We start from the raw sequence: 21,532 nt of genomic DNA, 5'->3' as shown, positions 1-21,532 counted from the left end.
AAACATGGATTTCACTTTGCAGGCTTACAAGATATCTTGAAAGTAGTTGGAAATTGCATAATTTGGTTTAGACTGAGTAATGCTCTTTCACTATTAATTTGCTTGAGGGGATCACTATGAATTTTGGTTGGGATAACAGAGGGGAGGCCCACTTGGAGCGGCTGAAGGCAGGTTGGGAAAGGACCGTTCTCACTTCTCTGGCCAGGAGCCTTCTGCCTTTCGTCCTCCTCCTTTTTCTCCCATCCCTTTACATCCTGTGAACTCGAGGCAGGTTCACCCATCCTTCCTTTGCTGACCCAGAAAATCATAAGCCTGTAAGCACATACAAAGGGGAACTCACATAACTCTCCTCTTCCAACCCCACTAATGCCCCTTGCTCTGCCGATCCGATTTTGGTCTGGAAGCAGCTCCATTTTGGAGTCTGCTTTGAAGGATCATTTGGTTGCGAAGTTGTTCATGTATCTAAATAATAACTTTCTGAAATGCTCCTGTAGCCTGTTGTTCATTCCCTACACTTTGTTATGCATTGCTCCTTTTCTTATGTCTATAAGTTTTAGACCCAGTTGACCCAATACATTCACTTCAATGAGATACATATTTTCCTTACAAAAGCACCTGCATTTTTCCTTGTAGGTATTATGCAGAAATAGATAAAAATCAGGTTTTTGAAGTCATCACTTTTTTGTGTCAAAAGAACATGAATGTTGATTTGGGATCTTTTTATAAAAATATTTTTGTCAGTGGTTGACTTTGGTCTTGAATCAACATTTTGTCTTTTTAAGGTAGTTTCCCCACTGCTTTTTTGCCTGTTTAGCAGACATCCTGCATAGCAATTATCTGATCTGCAACCTGGAAGCCTGTGTCACTGTTAGAACAGTACAACTGGTATTGTTGAGAAATGTTGTTGCCTTTTATCAATTTTTATTTCCCACAGTGGTTAAATCTTTAAACTGCAGAGCGTTAAGAGTCACCATGGCACTCTTTTCAGAGGAACAGAATAAAACCAGCACTGCATCTCAGCATCAAAGTTAGTGGTGGCAACTGGTGATGCATATCTCAGGACATACAGTTACACTTCTGGGAATTAATTTCCGTTTTGTGATCTGTCGGTTCTTACCTCTTCTTGATGTAATTACAGAGGTTTCATAAGAGGCGCTATTTAAATCATACATTAAAAAATAGAAATTTATGAGAGTACTTGATGCTGAGTTATCGAATAAAGAGAAGATAAATATGATTGTAGATTTGGAATCTGTTATTGTTAATTGGCAGTAGTTAAGCAGAAAAAAAGCATTTGTGTGAGTGTTGGATTAATTTTGTGATTGGCTTCTGCATCATTTGGCATTTTGCAATAGTGAGGTTAAGAAAGCGCTTTTGATTTCATACACCTGTTACCAAAGGGATAGCTAGTTCTTTATGTCTCTTTCCAGATTTTTTTTTTCCTCAAATCTATAGGAAGTTTAAGTTCTGCAAGGAGGGAGATATGTCTGCATTTTTTTGCTTGTGTGAAGTCCTGTCGTGGCTCAAACTGTTGAGTTTGTTAGGGAAGTGGATATGTTATAGTCAGAAGGTATAAGACTGATCTGAATTGATGTTTTAATTATTGTTCATTGTCTACTTAGAAACAGACTATATATAAAGCTGTAGGTTCTGAATAACTTCATAGGCTTATGTTTAATACAATGAAATAACTTAATCGTTTTGTGACTTATTGTTGGAATTGATCCATTTGACTTAATTTGAAATTCAGAAAGAAATTTCTCTGAGTCTGGATTGTTGATTCGTGACACCGTAGTACTTTAAGTAAGAAAACACTTAGTGGGGTTGGAATAGAATGTAAATTACTGTTTCTTCTCTCCCCTTGCCTCTTCTTTCACCAAAAGCTGACCTTATGAATACTTAAGAGCAGAGGTGGTTCTCGTTTTATTAGCTTTATGAAGCTGCCTCAGAGATCAGGAGTCATCATTCTGGCAAAGCAGAGAAACATGATGTGGCACTGAACATGGGAAGAATGGCTTAATATGAGGAGCTCATGGGAATCAGTGGTTTGACCTCTGTTCGCCTTGTGTTCCTTTTTGTTTCTCATCTAACCGTTTTCTTCTTTCAGTTCTTGCGAGTATGTATTTAAACACGCCAGGAGTCTTTGGGGCAAACTGAAGAGCAAAGTGCTGTTTGTATTTATGGGTATTATGGTGAAAAGACAAACAGATATTCAGGGGTTGTCGACTACCGTGAGGTTTTTTACTTATACCTAATACGGTTGTTTCTATGAATTATATGTGTGCATGTATATACCCATTGCATATGGTATCTTCGTGGCTGCTATTTGTTTTGCATCAGCTTTACTGTATTGCTTACAGTTTGTTTTTCTTTTTCGATTGGCAGGTATTTAATTAGTCAAGGAGCACATGTAGGAGCTGTAAATAGTGAAGGAGACACTCCATTAGATATTGCTGAAGAAGAGGCAATGGAAGAGCTGCTTCAGAATGAAGTAAATAGACAAGGTAATTTTGAATAGGAAAGGGTGGTTTTGTTTATTGGACACTAAATATATTTTTGAAAGCTTATGTAAGTTAGAAATTTTAAAGTCACTCAATTTATTTTCTAAGGAGAACTGTCAATACAATATGTAGTGTTCAAGCTGTCTTCTAGGTGTTTTCACTCAGCCCAGCCTCTTGTGAAGAAAGATGTCAGAAGTATTGAACTCAGGTGTTGATTGGATTTCTGCATTCACTTAACAGAATTTACATGGTATTCAGATACTAGGGATGGTGTTCAGTGCATCTGGGATATAGAGTTCTATATCCCAGCTTTAGACTATCTCTGAAGAGATTCCTGCCTCAGAGAGGAGAGAGATAGGCACTTTTAGGGTGAGTCATAGTCAGTTTTGTGATGAGTTGAATCCAGCCCTGAGGTAACTCTTTCCATTGACTGCAAGAAAGCCTAGAATATGTGAAACAAGAGTAAGCAACTATACTGTATCCCATAAATCACCCTTTGTGTCTAGTTCTGACCTTTTGAATGCCCTTCTGCAGTGCCAAATGCCCAAAACCACTTCTTGGGATAAGAGGTTTTAGATGGCACTTGTTTTTGGCCTGAGAACCCATCATGAACCTTTACGTTCCTCCTGGTTCTCTGTACTCTCTTGAGAGCACTATCTAAGTGAGTGTTCATGTGACAGTTAATGGATAGGTATAAAGTTTTGACAGTATCATTTTAAAACATACCCTGAATATATGTACCTTGCTTCTAGAAGTTGCTAGGGTGGTACTGGCAGTGGTGTCTTCACAAGAGAAATTTGCCTTTGAAAAAGCATATTGATTAGTTTTTCTCTGCTGTTTTTACCCCTCCTTACACCACTGTTTTCCATGTTCCAGTCCTCAGAGGAAAGAATATTAAGTTCTTGACATCTTGAGTCCAGTACAAATGCACTGCTATCCCAGCACTCCCATACAAGAACTGGGGTGATGTGGTCCGAGTTCTACTGTGTATTGAAGGAAGGTGACATTCAGAGTGAAGATGGAGCCTTTTTGGGGCACGTGCTGCGGGACTGCATCTGCATTACTTCTAGACTCCTGCCTGCCTTTTAAAAGGCTTCTTTCTCCTAGAAAATGTTACTTTTTTTGTAGCATTTAATTTATATCTGCAAGACATATTTACATAATTTAAAACAATTAATTGCTTCAGGCTTTGCTCTGATGTAATTTGTGTGGTTAAACCCATTTAGTGCCCAAAGCAAATAATAAAGAGAAAGTGAATGACATGATATGCAGAGAAATAAGAGATGCATACTGATACACAGCAGTAGACTGGAGATTTCACAGAGGCTTTGATTCATTAATTTTGTCGTGTTAACTGATTTTTCATTAGCAGTTCTTATAGTTAACACATGAAGAACATCAGTTTAGATAGCTGGGAATATTTTTTTAATTTGTACTACCATTTGTCTATTTTAATTGGTTTGGAAAACAAATGTTGTTCTCTTTTCAAACAGTACTGTCTATCTTTGCTGGAGAGTTGTTTCTGGAATGTGCTTCAGCCTAAATTCTTTAAGGTTGTTTTTGAAATGTTTGGCTTTACTGATGTGCTATCCTAATTGACTGTAGTAGTTCTTTGTTAAAATGGGCATTATTTTGGAAAATAACTCTTTTCCAAACTGTCTTATTTGGTTTTGCTTTTTAAAAAAATATTATTTGTTATATAGGGTTCTCTTTTTACAATGCAGAGATTCAACATTACATGCTAATTTTTATTCATTTGCAAGTTTAATTATTTGAACAGCCCAATTGTAAAGTTAACATTGTCAACTTGAACTAAATTCCACAATTCACTGCAAATTTCAGTGTGGTTTATTTATTTCATATTTAAAGCTTACAATAAACTATCTATGGTACTGTCTTTATAAGTCTGAGAAGAATATAGATATTCCCACACTGTAGCTGTTAGCTTCTAAAGGAATAATTCAGGTTGTTATAAAATACCACATTTCAGTTGCTGTGGAAGTCCTCTTACATTTTTATGTCAGTTGGTTTGCTGATTAGCTAAAGGATTTTCAGAAGATTTGTCTTCCTAAGATGATTTGAAAAATATATTGATGGAATGAGGCACCATGTTGTGTGATGAAGAAACTTGCTGGGGTTGCACTTGAGTGTGGTTGGACCTCCCTGTGTGGAGAACAGGAGTGGGATCCGCTCCTGAAGAGTCACCACACCATGAACATCCCTGACAGCATTTCTGCCTTCCTGGTCTCAACAGGGCACCAAAGCCTATGGTTGTATATGTAACCTTTACATATATATGTGTGTGTGTGTATATATACATATATACACACACACACACATATATATATAATTTATTTTGTGTATATGTATGTGTATATATTTACACACACACATATGTGAATGAGTTTATACGAAAGTATTCCACCAAGCTTGTTTTGCTGTTAGACCACTTAGGAGTTTCAGTTTCAGAGAAGCATGCTGCATCCCTTCTTCTGAATTTGTGTATGAAATTATAAGAACCAAGGGCTTTTATCTGCAGGGATGAAATCACAGAAAATATTTGATGATTATGGATGAGAATGGAATAGGAAGAGTATGAATCTGGATGGGGATTTGTAGTGGATATCATACTAAATCACGAGACAGTTGTCTCAGTAAAAATATTTTAGTCATGTACTTTTGATGGCATCCTTAACTTGCATATGAAGTTAATATTATATGAAGATTGATTATTTAGCCATTATCATAATCGCTTGAAAAGTGCCTAATTGTGTGTATGTTGTGACCAGAGAAATTCGTAGCTCTAAAGTAGGAACTTAATTGTTTTTGTTAATATGGAATTAACACTGATGTGTTGTGACAGTTTCATCTTTGACTATACATGTGGCTGAATGCAGTTATCCCTCCAGCTTTGGCATTGCTGCTTGTATAAAATAAAGTGGTGCCACAGTTTTGATAATGCAAGTTAACTGTAGGGTCTGTGGAAAGATCAGCCCTATCTCAGCGTTACTGGTAGTGGAAGATCAGCCAATTTATTTTGAAGATAAACAAACCTGGGTGCCAAAAAACCACTTTCCTCTGTGTAGGTAAAACATGCAGCATGAAAATAAAGTGGACGTTATCTCTAAGTCTTGCCTTGCAGCCTTTCCATGTGTATTTGTTCCATCACTCATTTTTGTTTCAGTTTTGTGTTGCTTAGTTGGTGTTGTGAGTGTGGCTTCCTACATATTGACGTTCGCAGTCAGAGTCGTTTGGTGGCAAAAGATTGCCTGGGAAGATCTGTCAGGTTCATTGTGATTTCAGATATCTGTAAGTGATGATGTGTGACATTTTTGGTAGAAATCTGAGGAGAATCACCGTGTTAGCTCACCCTTTTTACTGCTTTTGCCAGGGTTTCAGTTGTCATAGGAAAAGATCAAACAGAACCTTCTGTTGTACAACTATTCCTCCTTCTACAGATCATCAGTTTGTATTTATGCCCAATTTTCACAGGTATCAAATTATATGTTAAGGAAACTTCTAACTACAGGACACAAAATAGGAGCCCCTGGAGACACTAAATTAATGGAAATAAGCTATAGAATAGAATATAATTCAGTTCTATGTGACATTACGGGCTTAATACAAAGAGGGATTTGCAGTGTTTGCTCATCCCACTTTAGCAATCAGACTCCAAAATCTGACCTGCCTAGAGAGAAGATGATCAGTGATCCAAATTAATCTTCTTGTTTTACAAATTCTGTTGTAAGGTGTGTTGGACATCATCCAACAGCTTGCTATCTTCAGTAACTCTGATCTCCGAATGTGACATTTCTGAACTGTGACCCTCGGTTCAGGCTGTGGGCTACAGGTCCCCAGACAAGGCCACCTTGTGTTCTGCGGCGCATATAGCGGGACCCTGGTGATGTAATGGAATATGTGAGAGTTCTGAGACAAGGGGCTCACTGCCTTGTAAGTAAAGCCATAGCACTCCAATGTTAGGGAAAGCATTTTTCTACAAAGAGGAATTTATTTTTTCATTTTTCTTCAAAGGGAAGTCATTGGCCTAATAATTTTTTAAGCTTAAAACCTAGTTTAGTTTTATATTTTGTGAAGAGGTAAATGACATACACACTCTAGTAAGGTATAAAGATTTTCTGACACAAACACTTCAAAAATAGCGAAACTAGGTGTTTTATGGAAATTATTCCACAGCAGTGCTGAAAAACTGTTCCCTTTGCCTGTTTTGTATGTTATACAAAAAATCCATTGTAGGACCTATTTTGTTTCTCCACATGGCTGATGTCTTTATCGTGGGCCAACCCCATGTATATAGATACCACTACCCACAGAATTCCATGTTTTCATTAGAAATATTATGATTTCCAGTTTCTTGATATGATCACTTATGTCTTAGCTTTGCAGTGTTTCATCATTTCGTACTTGTAGAAATTGTCTTTTGCCAGTAGTGTGAAGTTTTCATTTGCACTGGTGAAAACCAGCAGACTGGAGGGAGATGTCGCTTGGCCGTGGCTTCAGTCCTGGCTTGCCCAGGCCAGTTTTAAATGTTGCCTCTCCTCAGGTCTCAAGTAGGGTTAAATGTAATGGTTTGCAGCAGTTTTTTATCTGTTTATCATCCGATGTCCTCTTAAAATTATTTTTAACTGCTTAAGCAGTTATTTTGAATTACGGAAAACATTCTCGGGAGGTGAGTTAGTGAGGAGGGGTGACATGAGGTGAATCAGGAGTTCATGATGCAGCGCGGTAGCTATTCAGTAACTCTTGGAGAGATCATTTCTCCTTTACCAAGGAGAAGTAAATGTTCCTCATACTTAATTATAGGTAAATGTAACAGGACTCTCTTGGATGTATTGCTTAACTCAGCTTTGTTTGTGTGGATAAAATGCGAACTATTACATTTGTATATAAACATTCACTACATGAAGTAAAAAGTGGGTTGATCTTCCATGCAGTATCTATAAAACATGCCTTTATATGGAGGAGCCCTGAAACAATGATTCAGCATTTAAATTTATGCTGAATTTCATTAAACGCTCACCAAACGGCACACCGTTTTCAAACCTACTTGAAAATTTTGAATAATACTTGTTGATCAGAAAAAAAATGAAAGCATTTAGCAACAAATTTTTAATGATTTAAGGAGTTGTTGGAGTGCCAGAGAGGTTAAGTGTCTGGTGGTGTGAGTGAATACTGGGGCTGAGCTGAGCTCAGAGGCAGCACATTGCCATCTATGGGCCGGATGAAGAAAGTGTTTGAAATGTGTGAGGAGCATTTTCATTTTCACTGATATCTTAATAGAGTCTGGAAAACAAAAGCAAGGAGAAAGGTCTGTACAAGGTATAATAAAGGCTGTTTACGTTCTGTTTTCTGTAGTTAATAATGGGAATTGTATCTAGCTTATCTCAGAGCACAGCTTTTTATCTATGACACAAAGTTCAATTCCCATTTTTGTGCCAGTTATTAAAGTGGGATGTTTTGTTTACATTGGCAAGATTTTGCTGCTTTCTTCTGTTGAAATATGATCAGAAATATACTGTCTTGTAAAATAATATATCAATGCAGCCATTAGTCCTCGGCAGACATTAAATCTTGTATGGGCTTCAGAAATGCAATTGTTTGTGATATTAATAAAAATCTATATTCAGTATTAGTTACTTATTCTGCAAAAGCACGTGAATCTTTGGGTCTTCAGGCATACCTGGAAGGTACACTTAGGCATTAACTGTTAGAAGTTCAAGATCAGGGCTTAGGAAGAGCTTTGTTCTTCATTTCTACAAACGTGCCTCAAAACTACCAGCCATGCACAGGAGCAGCTTTACGCTGATAGGAATTTATATCGGATTCTTCGGGTGGAGAAGGTTACTCATGCTGATAAGGATGGACACAAATGTGACCAACAGGTCATATATAAACTATTTATTTGTGTAGTTGTGTTTTGCATGCACCACTGACACGTAAATATGACTGCACTCTGAAGAATGATTTTCCCAGGATGTGCTGGTCTGCACTGCTCTGTCATTCAGAAAGGCGAGCAGATGTGAAGGCCCAAGGAAGTTACAGTTTGCAGTGGTTCACCCATCAGTATGTAGGAGCCTTCTGGAGACACAAGAATATGTGATTTATCAATATGTTATTGATTCAGAGTTCCTGCTTATCATTATTTTTATCTGTCAGAGTTACAAAGATTATGAGATATGTAAAATTTAATCTCTGTTGAGATTTATTTAGTCATGGTTAGTCTTGAGAGAGTCAGTTTTGGAAGCTTCCATGTATTCAATTTTTACCACAGCATCTTTCAAACAAGTGCATTTTAGCTTTTTCCTCTGCTTTGTGCTTCAACAATCTTTTGTATCTTCATGCAACTTAGAGACTTAGCCTCTGTATTATGAGTTTTCATCAGTGTCTGATGGAACATAATTCTATTGGTTTTTATTAAATTGCCAAGACTGAAATGATTGTTTTAATTGAGTAAGTGAATGAGTCTAGGAGTTCAGTCAACTGCTTAGAACAGTAACTGTATAACCTGCCTCAGTTATTTTGATACTCAGAGAACTTTTATATTTTCATCTGTCCTTAGCATAAACTTTTACCAGATCTACTTTTTTTGGTTTGTTTGTTTGATTGTTTTTTGATTATGTTAGTTTGTTGGGGGGGGGGAAGTGTTCAGTAATTTTAAAAAAATTCAATTATTTTTTTCTTAATTTATTTGTAGGCAACAAATATCTGTTACTGGGTGAATTGATGGAAGAATAGTTTAAAAAGAAGTGAACTCTGTTATAGCACTGTTGTATGCTACTGCAAACCAAACAAATGGCATGTTATGTTTCCAGAAGCATGTAATAATTATATTCCTTCTTCCTGCATTTCAGGAAATTTTTATTTGGGCATGTCATTTTCAAGGATTTTTTTGCTCTATAATTGAGGATTGCTGCATTTGTGAAATACTAGTTCACACATAATATAATAGACATATCAGTTAACTGTCCACTGTATTACGGGTGTTTCAACTGTGCCAATATAATTGCTTTCAGTTGGCCAGTTTGTTTCTCTGGCTTTCTAGTTACAAGTTGATTGATAAGAGCTTGACTAATCTGTTTTATTATAATCAGGTTTATCATGCTTTGCACAGTAGAATGATGCATTGTACTACATATGATCAGCTCTGTATTCTATGTCTTCTCATTTTCTAATATCAATAATTTCTTTAATGAAGGCCACTTCATCCCTTAGCTCAGTTTCTGCTGTGTGTTGAAATGGGCAACAGGCTGGATTTCATTTGTCTTCCATATTCTGGGGATCTTTTCATCCTCTGAAGGATTAATAGCTTACAGTTTCTTTGAAGACATAGAGCCTGAAGTTGCTGTTCGTTATAAAGACTTTGAAAGTTAATTAAAATTAATTAATTATGTAGAGTAGTTTTGAAAAGAGACGTTCTATCTTTGCATAGTGTTGTTTGTGGTCTGCTTTATACGGTTGTGATTTGATTATTTGGGCAGTTAGGAAAGTTATGTGATAGGAACGTATGCAGGTGCAGCTTCAGCAGAAAACACTGAAAGAAGGCAGAATTAGATGAGAGTTAAGGATTATCTATCTCTAAAGTGTTTTAAAAATCATCTTCTGTTTTATAGGCTATAAAGAATACTGTTGAAGTTTGCGGTCTTATCTAGCAAATCAGTACCTCTTTCTAGATTTCACTTGTTTTTATTATGTCCAGGTTAATGCTTTGCTCCACAAGAAATTAAAAATTCGTAAAAACAGCATGTATTTCCCAAGTTCCTGCACACCAGTGTCTAAGATTAGATAAATTGTACACATAAAATAATTTTGCTGAAGGTTGGCCCACTGATTTTCTGTTAAGAGGTCAACTCAGGTAGAATTTGTGCTCTTGATGACCACAGTTCCCAAGTCCCCTTTCCTCACAAAGTTGCCACTCTTCAGTCAACACGCACAGAGCAATCAATGCTCATGCGTAGTTCTCTTCAAGGCCCCTTTCCTCTTGTGTTCTATAGATCACTCCATATGGTAGTAATTTAAAAATGCTTGCAAATACATGCTTTGCTTTGCCCATTCAGGGTCTGAGTTGGTTTTCTTTTTCAGTGTTTAACATGATGTGTATACTTGTAAATATTATATTGGGTTCCTCCCTTTTCATCAGTGTGTGATAATTGTGTTGTGACACAGACTACAAAAGATTTTGGTGGGTTTGTTTTTTTTTTTTACCTAACATAGGAAGGGAGATTTCCAAAGGCTTGCCTATTTGAGTGTAAGGTTTCTGTTTTACAGTGATAGAGAAAACAAACCGATTTAATGAGAAATTCTATAGAAAGTATAAAAAACATAGCTCTGTCTTTCTTGTAAGTATTCATTCCCAGAGATACGTCGCTGTTAAAAAATTGTAGCTGTTTTCTACTTTCTTGCAGCTAACATCAACCCAGACATATTTTGCTGCTTAGAAGGTTCAAATATCGTTTTTCTCTTTTTTTAACAGGTCACTTCAGTGATGATTATTGTGATGGCAGACATTCTTAAAATCAAAGGGCCAGTTTTAGTGGAGTTTTTTTGTCCTTCTTTTGGGAAAAAATTGCGTTATGCATGCAAAGAGTCATTCAGTAATGGATGTTTCCATAACCACTTGGGGTTCATCTTCAAAGAGATGTTCATATCTAACCATTAACATCATTCATGTTGTTTAGCTCTTATTTTATTGTACCACATAAAAGTCGTATAAGATTGGTTACGTAACTGAATTGAAGTATTTGTACTAAAATATTTTGTGTCCTTTCTTCCCCTCTCCCCCTCTTGAATTAGGTGTTGATATAGAGGCAGCTCGAAAAGAAGAAGAACGAATAATGCTGAGAGATGCAAGACAGTGGCTCAACAGCGGCCGTATAAATGATGTCAGGCATGCTAAATCTGGTGGTACAGCACTTCATGTAGCTGCTGCTAAGGGCTATACAGAAGTCTTAAAGTAAGTGTGGTTTAAATGGAAAGTTTTCATATTTGATTAGCTTATTGATATAATGCTGCTTGGAATCAAAAGGGTTGAACGATTGTGGTTTTTGGGGCTTGCATCTTGGAAAAAAACAATCTCTAGAACTGTCTTTTCCTCAAAGATTGATTTTATGTTTTCAAGCACTCATAAATCATAATGCTGCTAGCTTTCTGTCATAAGTCATTCAAGATATGAACACGGTGGACCTGTTGAGCCTGAATACTTGTTTTAAAAGAATAAAATTGACAAAAATCTTGGCCTGTTTCTAAAGCCAACTGTGTAAACAAGCTTAATGCCTTTTTATAGTGCCAACTATATGCATATTTTCAAGACAACATATTAGTTTGCATACATGAAGCAGATTTTTCATCCAGACTAAAGATTTTCAGACCTAGAGAACATAGAATTTAATTTTACTTTTTTTTATATTGTTGTTGAAAATCATTACATTCAAAATCTTTTATAGAAACCTTCAGGCTTTTGGTGTCCCGTAATTCTCAGGTGGCTTTTCAGTAATACAACACAATACTGTAACAGAGGTTTAATTTGTTTTTCATCAAAGCTCTGCTTTTATTGAAGCTAAGCTTACTTAATAATGCATTGCTTTACTGTGATTGTGAATGTATTTGACTGCTTTGGCAGTAGTATGAACAGTTATATATTGTAACATGAATGAAAATAGGCACACACCCTGACTGTGCGAGTATTGCTGCCTTTAAGGTCTGCAGGGCCAGTAATGCTTTGTCAACACAGAAGTTGAAAGACAGAGCTTTTTAATTGTTAAAACGGTTACATACAATTTACTGAATGAGAGTTCTGCTTCAAAAAGGACTGATGCTTCAGCATGATGAAGAGAGATTATTCTGTTTGAAAATATTAATAACATTTTTTGGTTTAGAATAGTGTATATCTGTAAGGCAGTTACATCTAGAACCATTTTTTTTTCAGCTTTCTCAGTTCGTGTCTTTTTTGTAGTCCAGTCCATGTACTTTTCCTAGGAAGGCAAAATCATACGTGCAGTCTATTTTTGCGATGGCTTCAAATTATCAAAAATGTGTGCTCTGTGTAGGATGCAAGTTTGGCAGCTGTGCATATGTGCAAGTTGACTCATTGGAAGATATTACTATAAGTATATTGGCTCTTGAGAAATGGGGAGAAATTTTGAGATTACTTCACGGTTATAAGATTTGTAATAATTATGGACAGTGTTTCAGGGGGCTGATAGCCCTTTATACAAAACTCTGTGTCAGGTTAAGTGCGTGTCATCACTCTGACACTCACATCAGAGCCGTGCCGAATTTGAGTGTTGAACGCAGACTGAAAAGCAGGTACTGTATTTGAAGAGCTCCCCTCCCTCTCAGAGAGCAATTGAAGCACATAAACACTGGATTGTTACAACATCAAATGTTAACGACAAGAGGCGATGCAAGTTTCAAGGAGCTGATATTAGACTTAACAGCTTTTAGCAACTAATATAACAGGAGGAGGTTTTAATAATTTACTAGTTAAGAACACTGTATCTAACAGTTTTTTGACATTTTACAGGATCCCTTTCCTTAAAAGGCCTTTTGTCTGTTACTGCACATGTAGAGAAAAATATTAACTGTACAGAAGCAATGGATTTTTAATTAAGAGAAGTGAATAAAGAAGAAAATGGAAAAGGCTGTTTTTCTTGAATTTTACTTACAAATATGTACACCTACTGAACAATGAAAAGAATAAAGTTTCTGTGGGGAAATAAAATTAATTGATTGTCAGTAGCCCAACTAAAATATGTATGATGAAAAAGGAGAAGGGTATTACTGTTGAATGATGTGATGCTTTTACAGAAGATTATTGTTTATCCCTGTCAGCAATCTCAATATCCAATTCTTTCAATTTCTTTAGGCTTTTAATACAGGCTCGCTACGATGTAAATATTAAAGATTATGATGGCTGGACACCACTTCATGCTGCAGCTCACTGGGGTAAAGAAGAAGCATGTCGCATTTTAGTGGAAAACCTATGTGATATGGAGGCTGTCAACAAAGTGGTAGGATTTTTATGTAATCCTTGTCAAGATACAAAGTTCTGGTCTCTAAAGTGACTTTAGAAGCCAGGGTAAGAAAAGTGATGATAAACTGCTGTTTACTGTACGTGGAGCTTTATATAATGCATGTTTTGTCAAAACAGCATGTTTGTGTTCAAAACTAAATTCTCCAATTGTCTAAATTAATTTTTAGGTCCACTTCATGCTTAGTTCTATATTAAATGATCCGTGTAATCTTTGACAGGGAAAATTCTAACAGAATGAGTTTATTCACATTTCAGAGGTACAAAATTAGCGACTTGGTGGATTGCACACGGGCTTTCGTTGCTATACTAAAGGAGTTATCACTGTGCTGGTTTGGGTAAGCTGGAAGATAACTTCCAGGCATCTCTGGGCTCCCTAGACATAACTTGAATGCTTCCTAAGCTATATTTCCTAGATTTTTATGTAAAGACCTGCATAGCTTGCTAGCTTTTCAAGATCTTGCTCCCAACAGGTATAAATTTTTCATGATTCACAAAGGCATCACAAAGATCCAAAACTTTTCATTCACCTGTGTGAGTACTGAAGCTCTCTTTCTTCTCTTTGTACCATGTTTTACAGAGAGATTCTGATCTGTTTCCGATTTCTCTCAATACTGTATATGTAAATTACCTGCCCATTTTTTAGGATAGCTTCTTCATTAAATTTTTTCCTAAACTTTAAAAAATAAATTAGGGGAATATGCAGATACACATCATGAATTAGCAACAACTTACTCCATATAAGGGCAAAACTACAGCTGCTTAACATTTTTAGTCTTTGTTGACTTTTTCTTCCTTAGAAATTGAGGTTGCTTATAATAAAATCAATGAAATCTGGAATTACAATAGCTTCAACGCTGTTTCTGTATAATACTCATAGAACTTCTACATATCAGCTGTGTAGCCATATATTGTATCAGGCAATCAAAAGCTCATGCAATGAATTAAAACCAGTTTATTGAGTTATCTGTTAGACTTTTTACTGGGGTTGTGAGAATGTGGAAGGTGGTGTTCCAGAAAGCACTCTCATGAAAGTATGTTCAACTCAACTGAGGGAAGAATAAGAATGGAAGAGGTACAGAGAGATGTAGGCTGCTTTGTCTGGTGTATGGGCTTGTCTGTGCAAGCTACGAAAGCTTTGCCTGTTTTGTTCTGAAGTAAGCTAGTAAGCATTTTTGCTTTTGGAGATCTTCAGATTGAAAATTCCTTTGAATTTGGTTTTAGCTGTAGGTGTTTAGCATCTCAGAGAACTCAGCCATTATTGTTTAGGCACTTGACTTCAGGTGTCAACTTTTACGGGTTGAATTTAGATAAAACCTTCCAGCTACAACAGTTTTTTTTTGCTAAGTTGCTTTTTCTGGTCAAGGTAGGTCTAACTTGTTTGTTTGTTTGTTTTTAATAAACCCACTTAATAGCTACCTATAAAATAGAAGGCCAGATTAAAAACTGTAGTCATAATGCAGATATAAACTTGAGATAATTTTGTTGTTTAGTTTCCAGGTTAGTACTGTGTTATACTAGATGGAATAGTTCACATGTCAGAGGACCTCAAGCTGTTTTGGGTAATGCTTGTTGAAAGGTGCACGTGCTTCTGCTGTACAGTCAGAAGTTTTACGAATGTGAACATTAGTGGTTTGAACGTCCATCCTTTCTAAACAGTTGAGATAACGTTCACAGTGTAAGTAGGAATATGTTTGCCTTTAGTTCACATTTTGAGAAACTGAAATAAGTAGAGACAAATATGAACACCTTTAGTTACCTTTATAAGCTGCTGTGACCACTTTTAAATGACAGGTCTGCCTTTACTGCTGGTTATTGTACAGAAACACTTACTTGACTGATCTTGTCATGATCCTTCCAACATTTCAGAATGTCCACAGGTCAGTGTTGGGCCAGCTGCATTTATACCAATGGATGTAGGACTATGTTTAGATTCCAGCCTTCTTGTATTTGAATCGAAACTTCCAAATACAAAACTCCATATTGCAGTTTCAATGTAAGTTAGGCTTTCTTTGTGAAACTCTGTGAGCTTCGGCCCTTCTCGTCTTCAAGTAGAGATGAAGAAAGGGAATTTTTGAAATCTTTACCAGTTCAGACCTTAAAGATAGAATCTCATGTCCTGTTGGCATCTGGTCTAATCAAGAATTGCAGTGACTATGTAGATGTAAGATACAGCAAGCTGAAGAAATTCCAGCTGACAGGATTACTCTGTTAATGAATCACATTATGATCTGTTTATTCAAGTACATGTCCAATGGAAATCATACACTAAAGGAGAATGAGAACAAATGGTTGTTAGCAGATCCCTTCTAAAACAGAATGTAAAATGTACAATAAGGTTTTATTGCAAAAATGTGAAAGTTTAACTATTTAGATTTAGTATAACTTGCTTGAATAATTTAAACTAAAAAAAAATCAAGCTGTATGTAGTAGCCTAGGATGGAGAGGATACTGAACTGTTCAGTATTCATCCATACATCTGCAATTGGAATAGTTGTTTGGAACTAATATTATGATAATCATATTCTTTCCATCTGTATTATTTTCCTTCATAGTTTTTTTCCTTCAAAGGGCAGCAAAATTTTTTTGAAGTCATGTTTTTACCTCTTAAAAAATGTGTTTACTCATCAAGAGTAGACGTTTCTGTTTCAATTACCCAAAAAAAGTAATATTGCAACATTGTTTTCAACTACTGACTTACTAATAGTTTGTAATAGACCTTGGCTTATACATTCTAATTCCTCTCTGAATGTGCCCCTTACCAGCATCATCATGTGATAAGGCATCGTAATCTGTTATATTTAAATTCTGCTCTACAGTTACGGTGTTTTATTTTTTCCCCTTCTCCAGGGGCAGACAGCATTTGATGTGGCAGATGAAGATATTCTAGGATATTTAGAAGAATTACAAAAGAAGCAGAATCTGGTAGGCCTTTCGTGTTTGTGTATGTGTACACATATATATATGTTATACTTAATTGTGCATATGACCATGGTACACAGCTCAGAGCAGCATATAACTTAAAAACAAAGGTTCGATTTGGAGCTTCAGTTCAGGTAATGTCGCAGTCATCTCACAAGTTATTTCATCTCCTTGTTTGGTCAATCATGGTGACTAAAAAGCCTTGGAAGAAAGAAGGTGCTTGTCTATGTGCCTTCACCAGCAGGTAGTTCATGATCTGAAGTATCAAGAATTAACAACTTGCTTGAACTAAGTTTCTGAGATATTAGAATTTTGAACTTTGACACTTCCAAAGCTTATGCACATTCTGTTCTTTGTAGTAGTTAGAGGAAATTTCCCTCTGTTTGTAATCTTGTCACACTGATAACCATTCTGTCAATTTAACTGCATCGTTCTATATGTTTTGAAGCTTCATAGTGAAAAACGGGAAAAGAAATCTCCCCTAATTGAATCCACAGCCAACATGGATAATAATCAGACACAAAAATCATTCAAAAAGTAAGTAAACTTGGAAACCTAATAAACTATTAATAAAAAAGATAACTTTTATAAGCTGTCACAAAGTCCTGCTTGACAAACTTCAGTAAATTTTTCAGGACTTAGTAAGTATTTTTCTTTTCAAACTCAGTAAAGAGACATTGATTATGGAGCAAGAAAAGAATGCATCCAGTATAGAGTCTCTGGAGCAAGAAAAAGCAGATGAGGAAGAAGAGGGAAAGAAGGATGAATCCAGTTGTTCTAGTGAAGAAGAAGAGGATGATGACTCAGAATCCGAAGCAGAGACAGGTAAGTTGTTTGTAGTATTGTCTTTCTTTAAGTTTTTGCTTTATAAATTTGCTTACTTAATAATTTATTATACAGAGTTTAGTATCTTAAGTTTCACTTATTCAGCATTCCACTAAACTTCCAGTCGTTTAAAAACAAGTTGATATACATGTCTAAAGTCAAGTCTTAACAGAGATATCAAAAAGGTGTCTTTACTGGTGGCTATTTAGGTTAAAGCAATTAACCTGCTTATTTTATTGACTTTTTAACAGCTGATACTTTTAATCAAATAATTGGAATAATACAAGCCTGAAAGAACATGTCTGAAAACACTGAAGAAGTTAGATGAAATTAGAAATGAAGTCTTTACAGCAGTGTTTGCTTGTGGAACTGGTGTAGAGATTGGAACAGGCGAAAAACATCTGTCAAGCTTTGTAATTAGTCTTTCAACATAGTATACTTGCATCCCTCATTTACAGAGACTGAGCTTTGGTAAACACAAAACACTTGTAATGTATAACATGTAGTAATTTCTCAGACACTGAACTAACCGTAATGTTTCCTGAACTTTATGGCTCTGGTAACTGTGTTCTGTTCGTTACCAGTAGATAGTTTGTGCCAGGAAACTTTGACTGTGACTCAAGAATTAATTTATGTAAACTCTGAGGTTTTTAATATCAACAAGGCTTTATCATACTTTATTTGGCAAGCTGGGCTTTAAACTTTTCCCTGTAGAGCTGCATCTCTAAATTCCAAGCTTGTACTTTCCCTTTTTTCCCATTATTCAGCTTAAGGTAGTTTTCTAGTGAAAAACCTTGAGATTACCAGAAGCATTCCGGTTGTAAAATATGTTAACAGTGTTCAATATTCAGAAGTACTTGAAAGCGCGGTTTCTAATGTATTGGGATATTGCAAATGTTCTCCTAACACATTCTGTTTCATTGATTATGGGAGAATGCAGTTTAAAAATAAATTCATTTCTGTCTGTAAGACCAAGAAGGCAAATATGAATATGAAGCTATCATTTCCTAAAGGACAGGGAAACAAACTGAAAAATACAATTATCAGCAGTTCGTGTTTTTAACCTACTTTGTTTGAGATAGTTTAATGTTTGTTGAGAGTTAGTCAATGTTAGCTCAGTCATGCATAAAGCTATGTTCTTGCCATCCTTGAAATAATTTCAGAATGCAGCTGTGAAAAATCCATTTTGCTCCTTCCATTCTTTAATTCCTGATAACTTTTTCTGGTTTACTCATTTGCAAATTTCCAGCAGATCTGCCAGTGCATCATTTCGAACTGTTCTGTCAGTCCACATTGCCCTGTTGAACTTTTTATCATCATGACCTAGACGTTTACCAGCCTTTATTTTCACTTGTGTTTTAACATAACTTTCCATTAAGTGCACAGTTACTGATGTAAACCATTTTTTTCATTTGTTTACTGCATCATTAATTATTCATAACATCGGTCCACCTATGTCCATAACTCAAACAAGTGTGTAACAGCAATACCGTTACTTATATGATTTCCAGTCATAGGTTGGTACTTTGCTGAATTTGAACGTTAGATATGCGAACGCTGTAAGAAAACATTGCATACTTTCTAAATAGAGCTCCTACACTCTATGGGTACTGTGGATATAAAGGTATGTTTGTAGTAGGGCAAAAACCAGCGGGGACTGAACCCCGTGTTGCTCCAAACTTTAGAGATAGGATGTAGCATCCCACTCCAAATAGATGAAATAGAAGTGAGATGTAAGATTATGAAGCTCAAGCAAGTGCAGTGACAACAGTTGTTGCGTCACAACCATGACATTTTGGGTTTGTTTGTGTAAAAAGGGTTAAGGTACACAAACAAAAGACAGAGGAAGAAATGTGGGCAGGAAGGACAAAGCAGAGGAGGACAGAGTAAGTGAACAGGGAAAGTTTGGTAAGAAAACAAAGAACAAAACAGGAATGAAGCAAAAAGAAAGTCAGAGCTCCACAAGGCAAGTCTCTCAGCTCATTCTGACCGGAATCCCGGGCTGGATTCTCTGTACAGTTAATTATCTCTTTGCGCTCAACATGCAGTTATCCAAGCATAAATGTTTTACTTTGACTTAGCATCTTCTGTAGTTCAAATTAACCATTACATGCCAACATACCTCCTATTGTGGAGGCTGTGGAATCTCTCTAGAGGTTTTCAAGACTTGACTCATCGAAGTCCTAAGCGACCTGATCCATGTGCGATATTGACCCTGCTTTGAGCAGGAGGCTGAATTAGGATCTCCCGAGGTCATGTTAAACCTGAATGAATCTGTGGTTCTGTCTCTACATCTCTGAGCGTTATTATAAAAAAAGTTTGTATATGCGTGAGTGTTATGGAAAAAAGATGGACCTAACTAAGATACAGATTGGGAATGAGGTGGAAAACACTGAGGAAAAAATAATATAATGCTGTTGGGAAAGTTTGCTCTCAAATTTGTTCAGAAGAAATTCAGCTCTGTGTTGTAGAAGTGAAGAAATTGTGAATGAAAAAATTAAAATTAAAATCTTGTAAATATTTTGCAGATAAGACCAAAACCTTAGCAGGTGTAACTAATAATGCAAATACCACAAGTACACAATCAGCATCAGTAGCTGTGACAGCACCTTCGGTAGCTGGTGGCCAAGGAGCACCTACATCACCTGTTAAGAAGGTAAAACAAAATACCTTTCTTGTGATATTAGATTTCTGTTCTTCTGTGTTAGCATACATTTTTTTATTCTTATATAAAACGTGGATTGGGTTATCCAGTGAATTGATGAAAATATCCCCCGATTCCTAAAATATTTTGTTTTTCTGCAGAAACTGTTTCTTTTAAATTTTGAATGGTTTTGATTGTAAAGAAGGATCTAAAATACAGAACTACAAAATAGATGAACATAAGATCCTTTCAAAAAAGCAAAAATCTGTTGCACAGTGACTGGAATTCTTGTTTTTCTGAAGCTAAACATTTTTGAAAGTCTTTTCTTTGCCAGACTCCTCCAGAATTTTTAGAAACTACAATTTTAGTGTCTCTCTCTCTGTGCCTGTATTTGTGATGCACTTAAGGGAGGCAGGTGTAACTAAGGTACTTTCAGGAGTCCCTGGAAGCGTTCAGCTAGTGCTTAGGCACAGAATTTGAAAATCGTACCTGAAATAAGAAATCGAAGTGCTGTAGGTCCCAGCCGTCATTCCAGTATGTTTAGGACCTCACGGGAGGAGCTGGAGAATTGAGACACATGATTTATTCAATGCACAGCTCAAAAACACACCTAGCAAAGCCATATTGCATGCAGGAAGCTTTTTACAGCTTTATGTGAAAAGTTAATTGGAATTAATTTTAGTTTTGGTTATCAAAAGGGAAAATGTGTATGCCTGGGGCAGAAAATTACAGTAGATAATAATGCATAGTCAGTAGTCGGTATACAAGTCAAATATTTAGAATATCTAAGCAAACTGGATAGTAAGCCATTAAGGCTTCCTTTGTCAATTATTACAACTTTTCTGTACCCATCATAATGAAAACATAACCCTCGACTGATGTTTCTGATAAGTGTGCTCAGGAGGAACAGTAGCCATGATATACTGAAACCACAGTAGGGAGAGAAGATGTACTGCTGTGTGAATAGTATGTGTTTTATTTAGTTTATTGGAGTTATACTTTCATATTCACAATAGAACCTAATGATGTTTCATCTTGCAAAGTATAATATAACGGTTGCCCAACTGCATTGTATTATGTGATACTGTACAACAGGGTTGGGCCAACCTTCCTTATCCTAAGAGCTGCTTTACAAAAATTGTGACTGATGTCCATAAGATTTATCTTAAAAAAAACATGAGAGCGAAAGGGAAATCATGGGCACGGCTCACGGGCAGGAATGACCACCACTTCCCCTCTCCGAGCTCTGCGGCTGGGCAGACAGCTGGATTCCATGGTGGCCTCGTGACATTAATCTAAATGGTTCCTGCTGGCTCAGTAAGGAGTTGCGGTTCTGTATCATGGGAGCTGCATTTGCATTGCTCAGGAGCTGCACAGAACTCGGGAGCCACAAGTTCTCTGTACAAACCATAGGAAATGCATGAGGGAGGGACAACGTTGTGAGTGATTGCTGTTTTGCTAGCTGTGCCTAACTGGAATGAGTTCAAATATAGAGTGAGGATTTTATTGCCGGGAAATAGGCCTACTTTATATAGTTTATTTTTTGAAATCACTTCGGTAATACAAGCATTTGTGACAGTTGGGCAGTATAACTGA

General features: G+C 36.4%; 1 protein-coding gene across 6 annotated transcripts in view; it reads left to right on the top strand.

Moving 5' to 3' along the window:
* PPP1R12A (protein phosphatase 1 regulatory subunit 12A) overlaps positions 1–21,532 on the top strand; it is a 115,748-nt gene that overhangs the window by 57,622 nt on the left and 36,594 nt on the right. For all 6 annotated transcript variants that reach the window (XM_071799528.1, XM_071799519.1, XM_065837735.2 and 3 more), the window contains exons 3-9: positions 2,386–2,504; positions 11,310–11,469; positions 13,381–13,525; positions 16,396–16,470; positions 16,916–17,004; positions 17,135–17,292; positions 19,821–19,948. In XM_071799528.1, the coding sequence (XP_071655629.1) occupies positions 2,386–2,504; positions 11,310–11,469; positions 13,381–13,525; positions 16,396–16,470; positions 16,916–17,004; positions 17,135–17,292; positions 19,821–19,948 (874 nt within the window). The remainder of the gene's footprint in view (positions 1–2,385; positions 2,505–11,309; positions 11,470–13,380; positions 13,526–16,395; positions 16,471–16,915; positions 17,005–17,134; positions 17,293–19,820; positions 19,949–21,532) is intronic.

Source organism: Patagioenas fasciata, chromosome 1 (assembly GCF_037038585.1).
Source record: "Patagioenas fasciata isolate bPatFas1 chromosome 1, bPatFas1.hap1, whole genome shotgun sequence".
Taxonomy (NCBI): Eukaryota; Metazoa; Chordata; class Aves; order Columbiformes; family Columbidae; genus Patagioenas; species Patagioenas fasciata.
The sequence above is the reverse complement of the archived record's forward strand: the minus strand, read 5'-3'. Positions and strand labels throughout refer to the sequence as shown.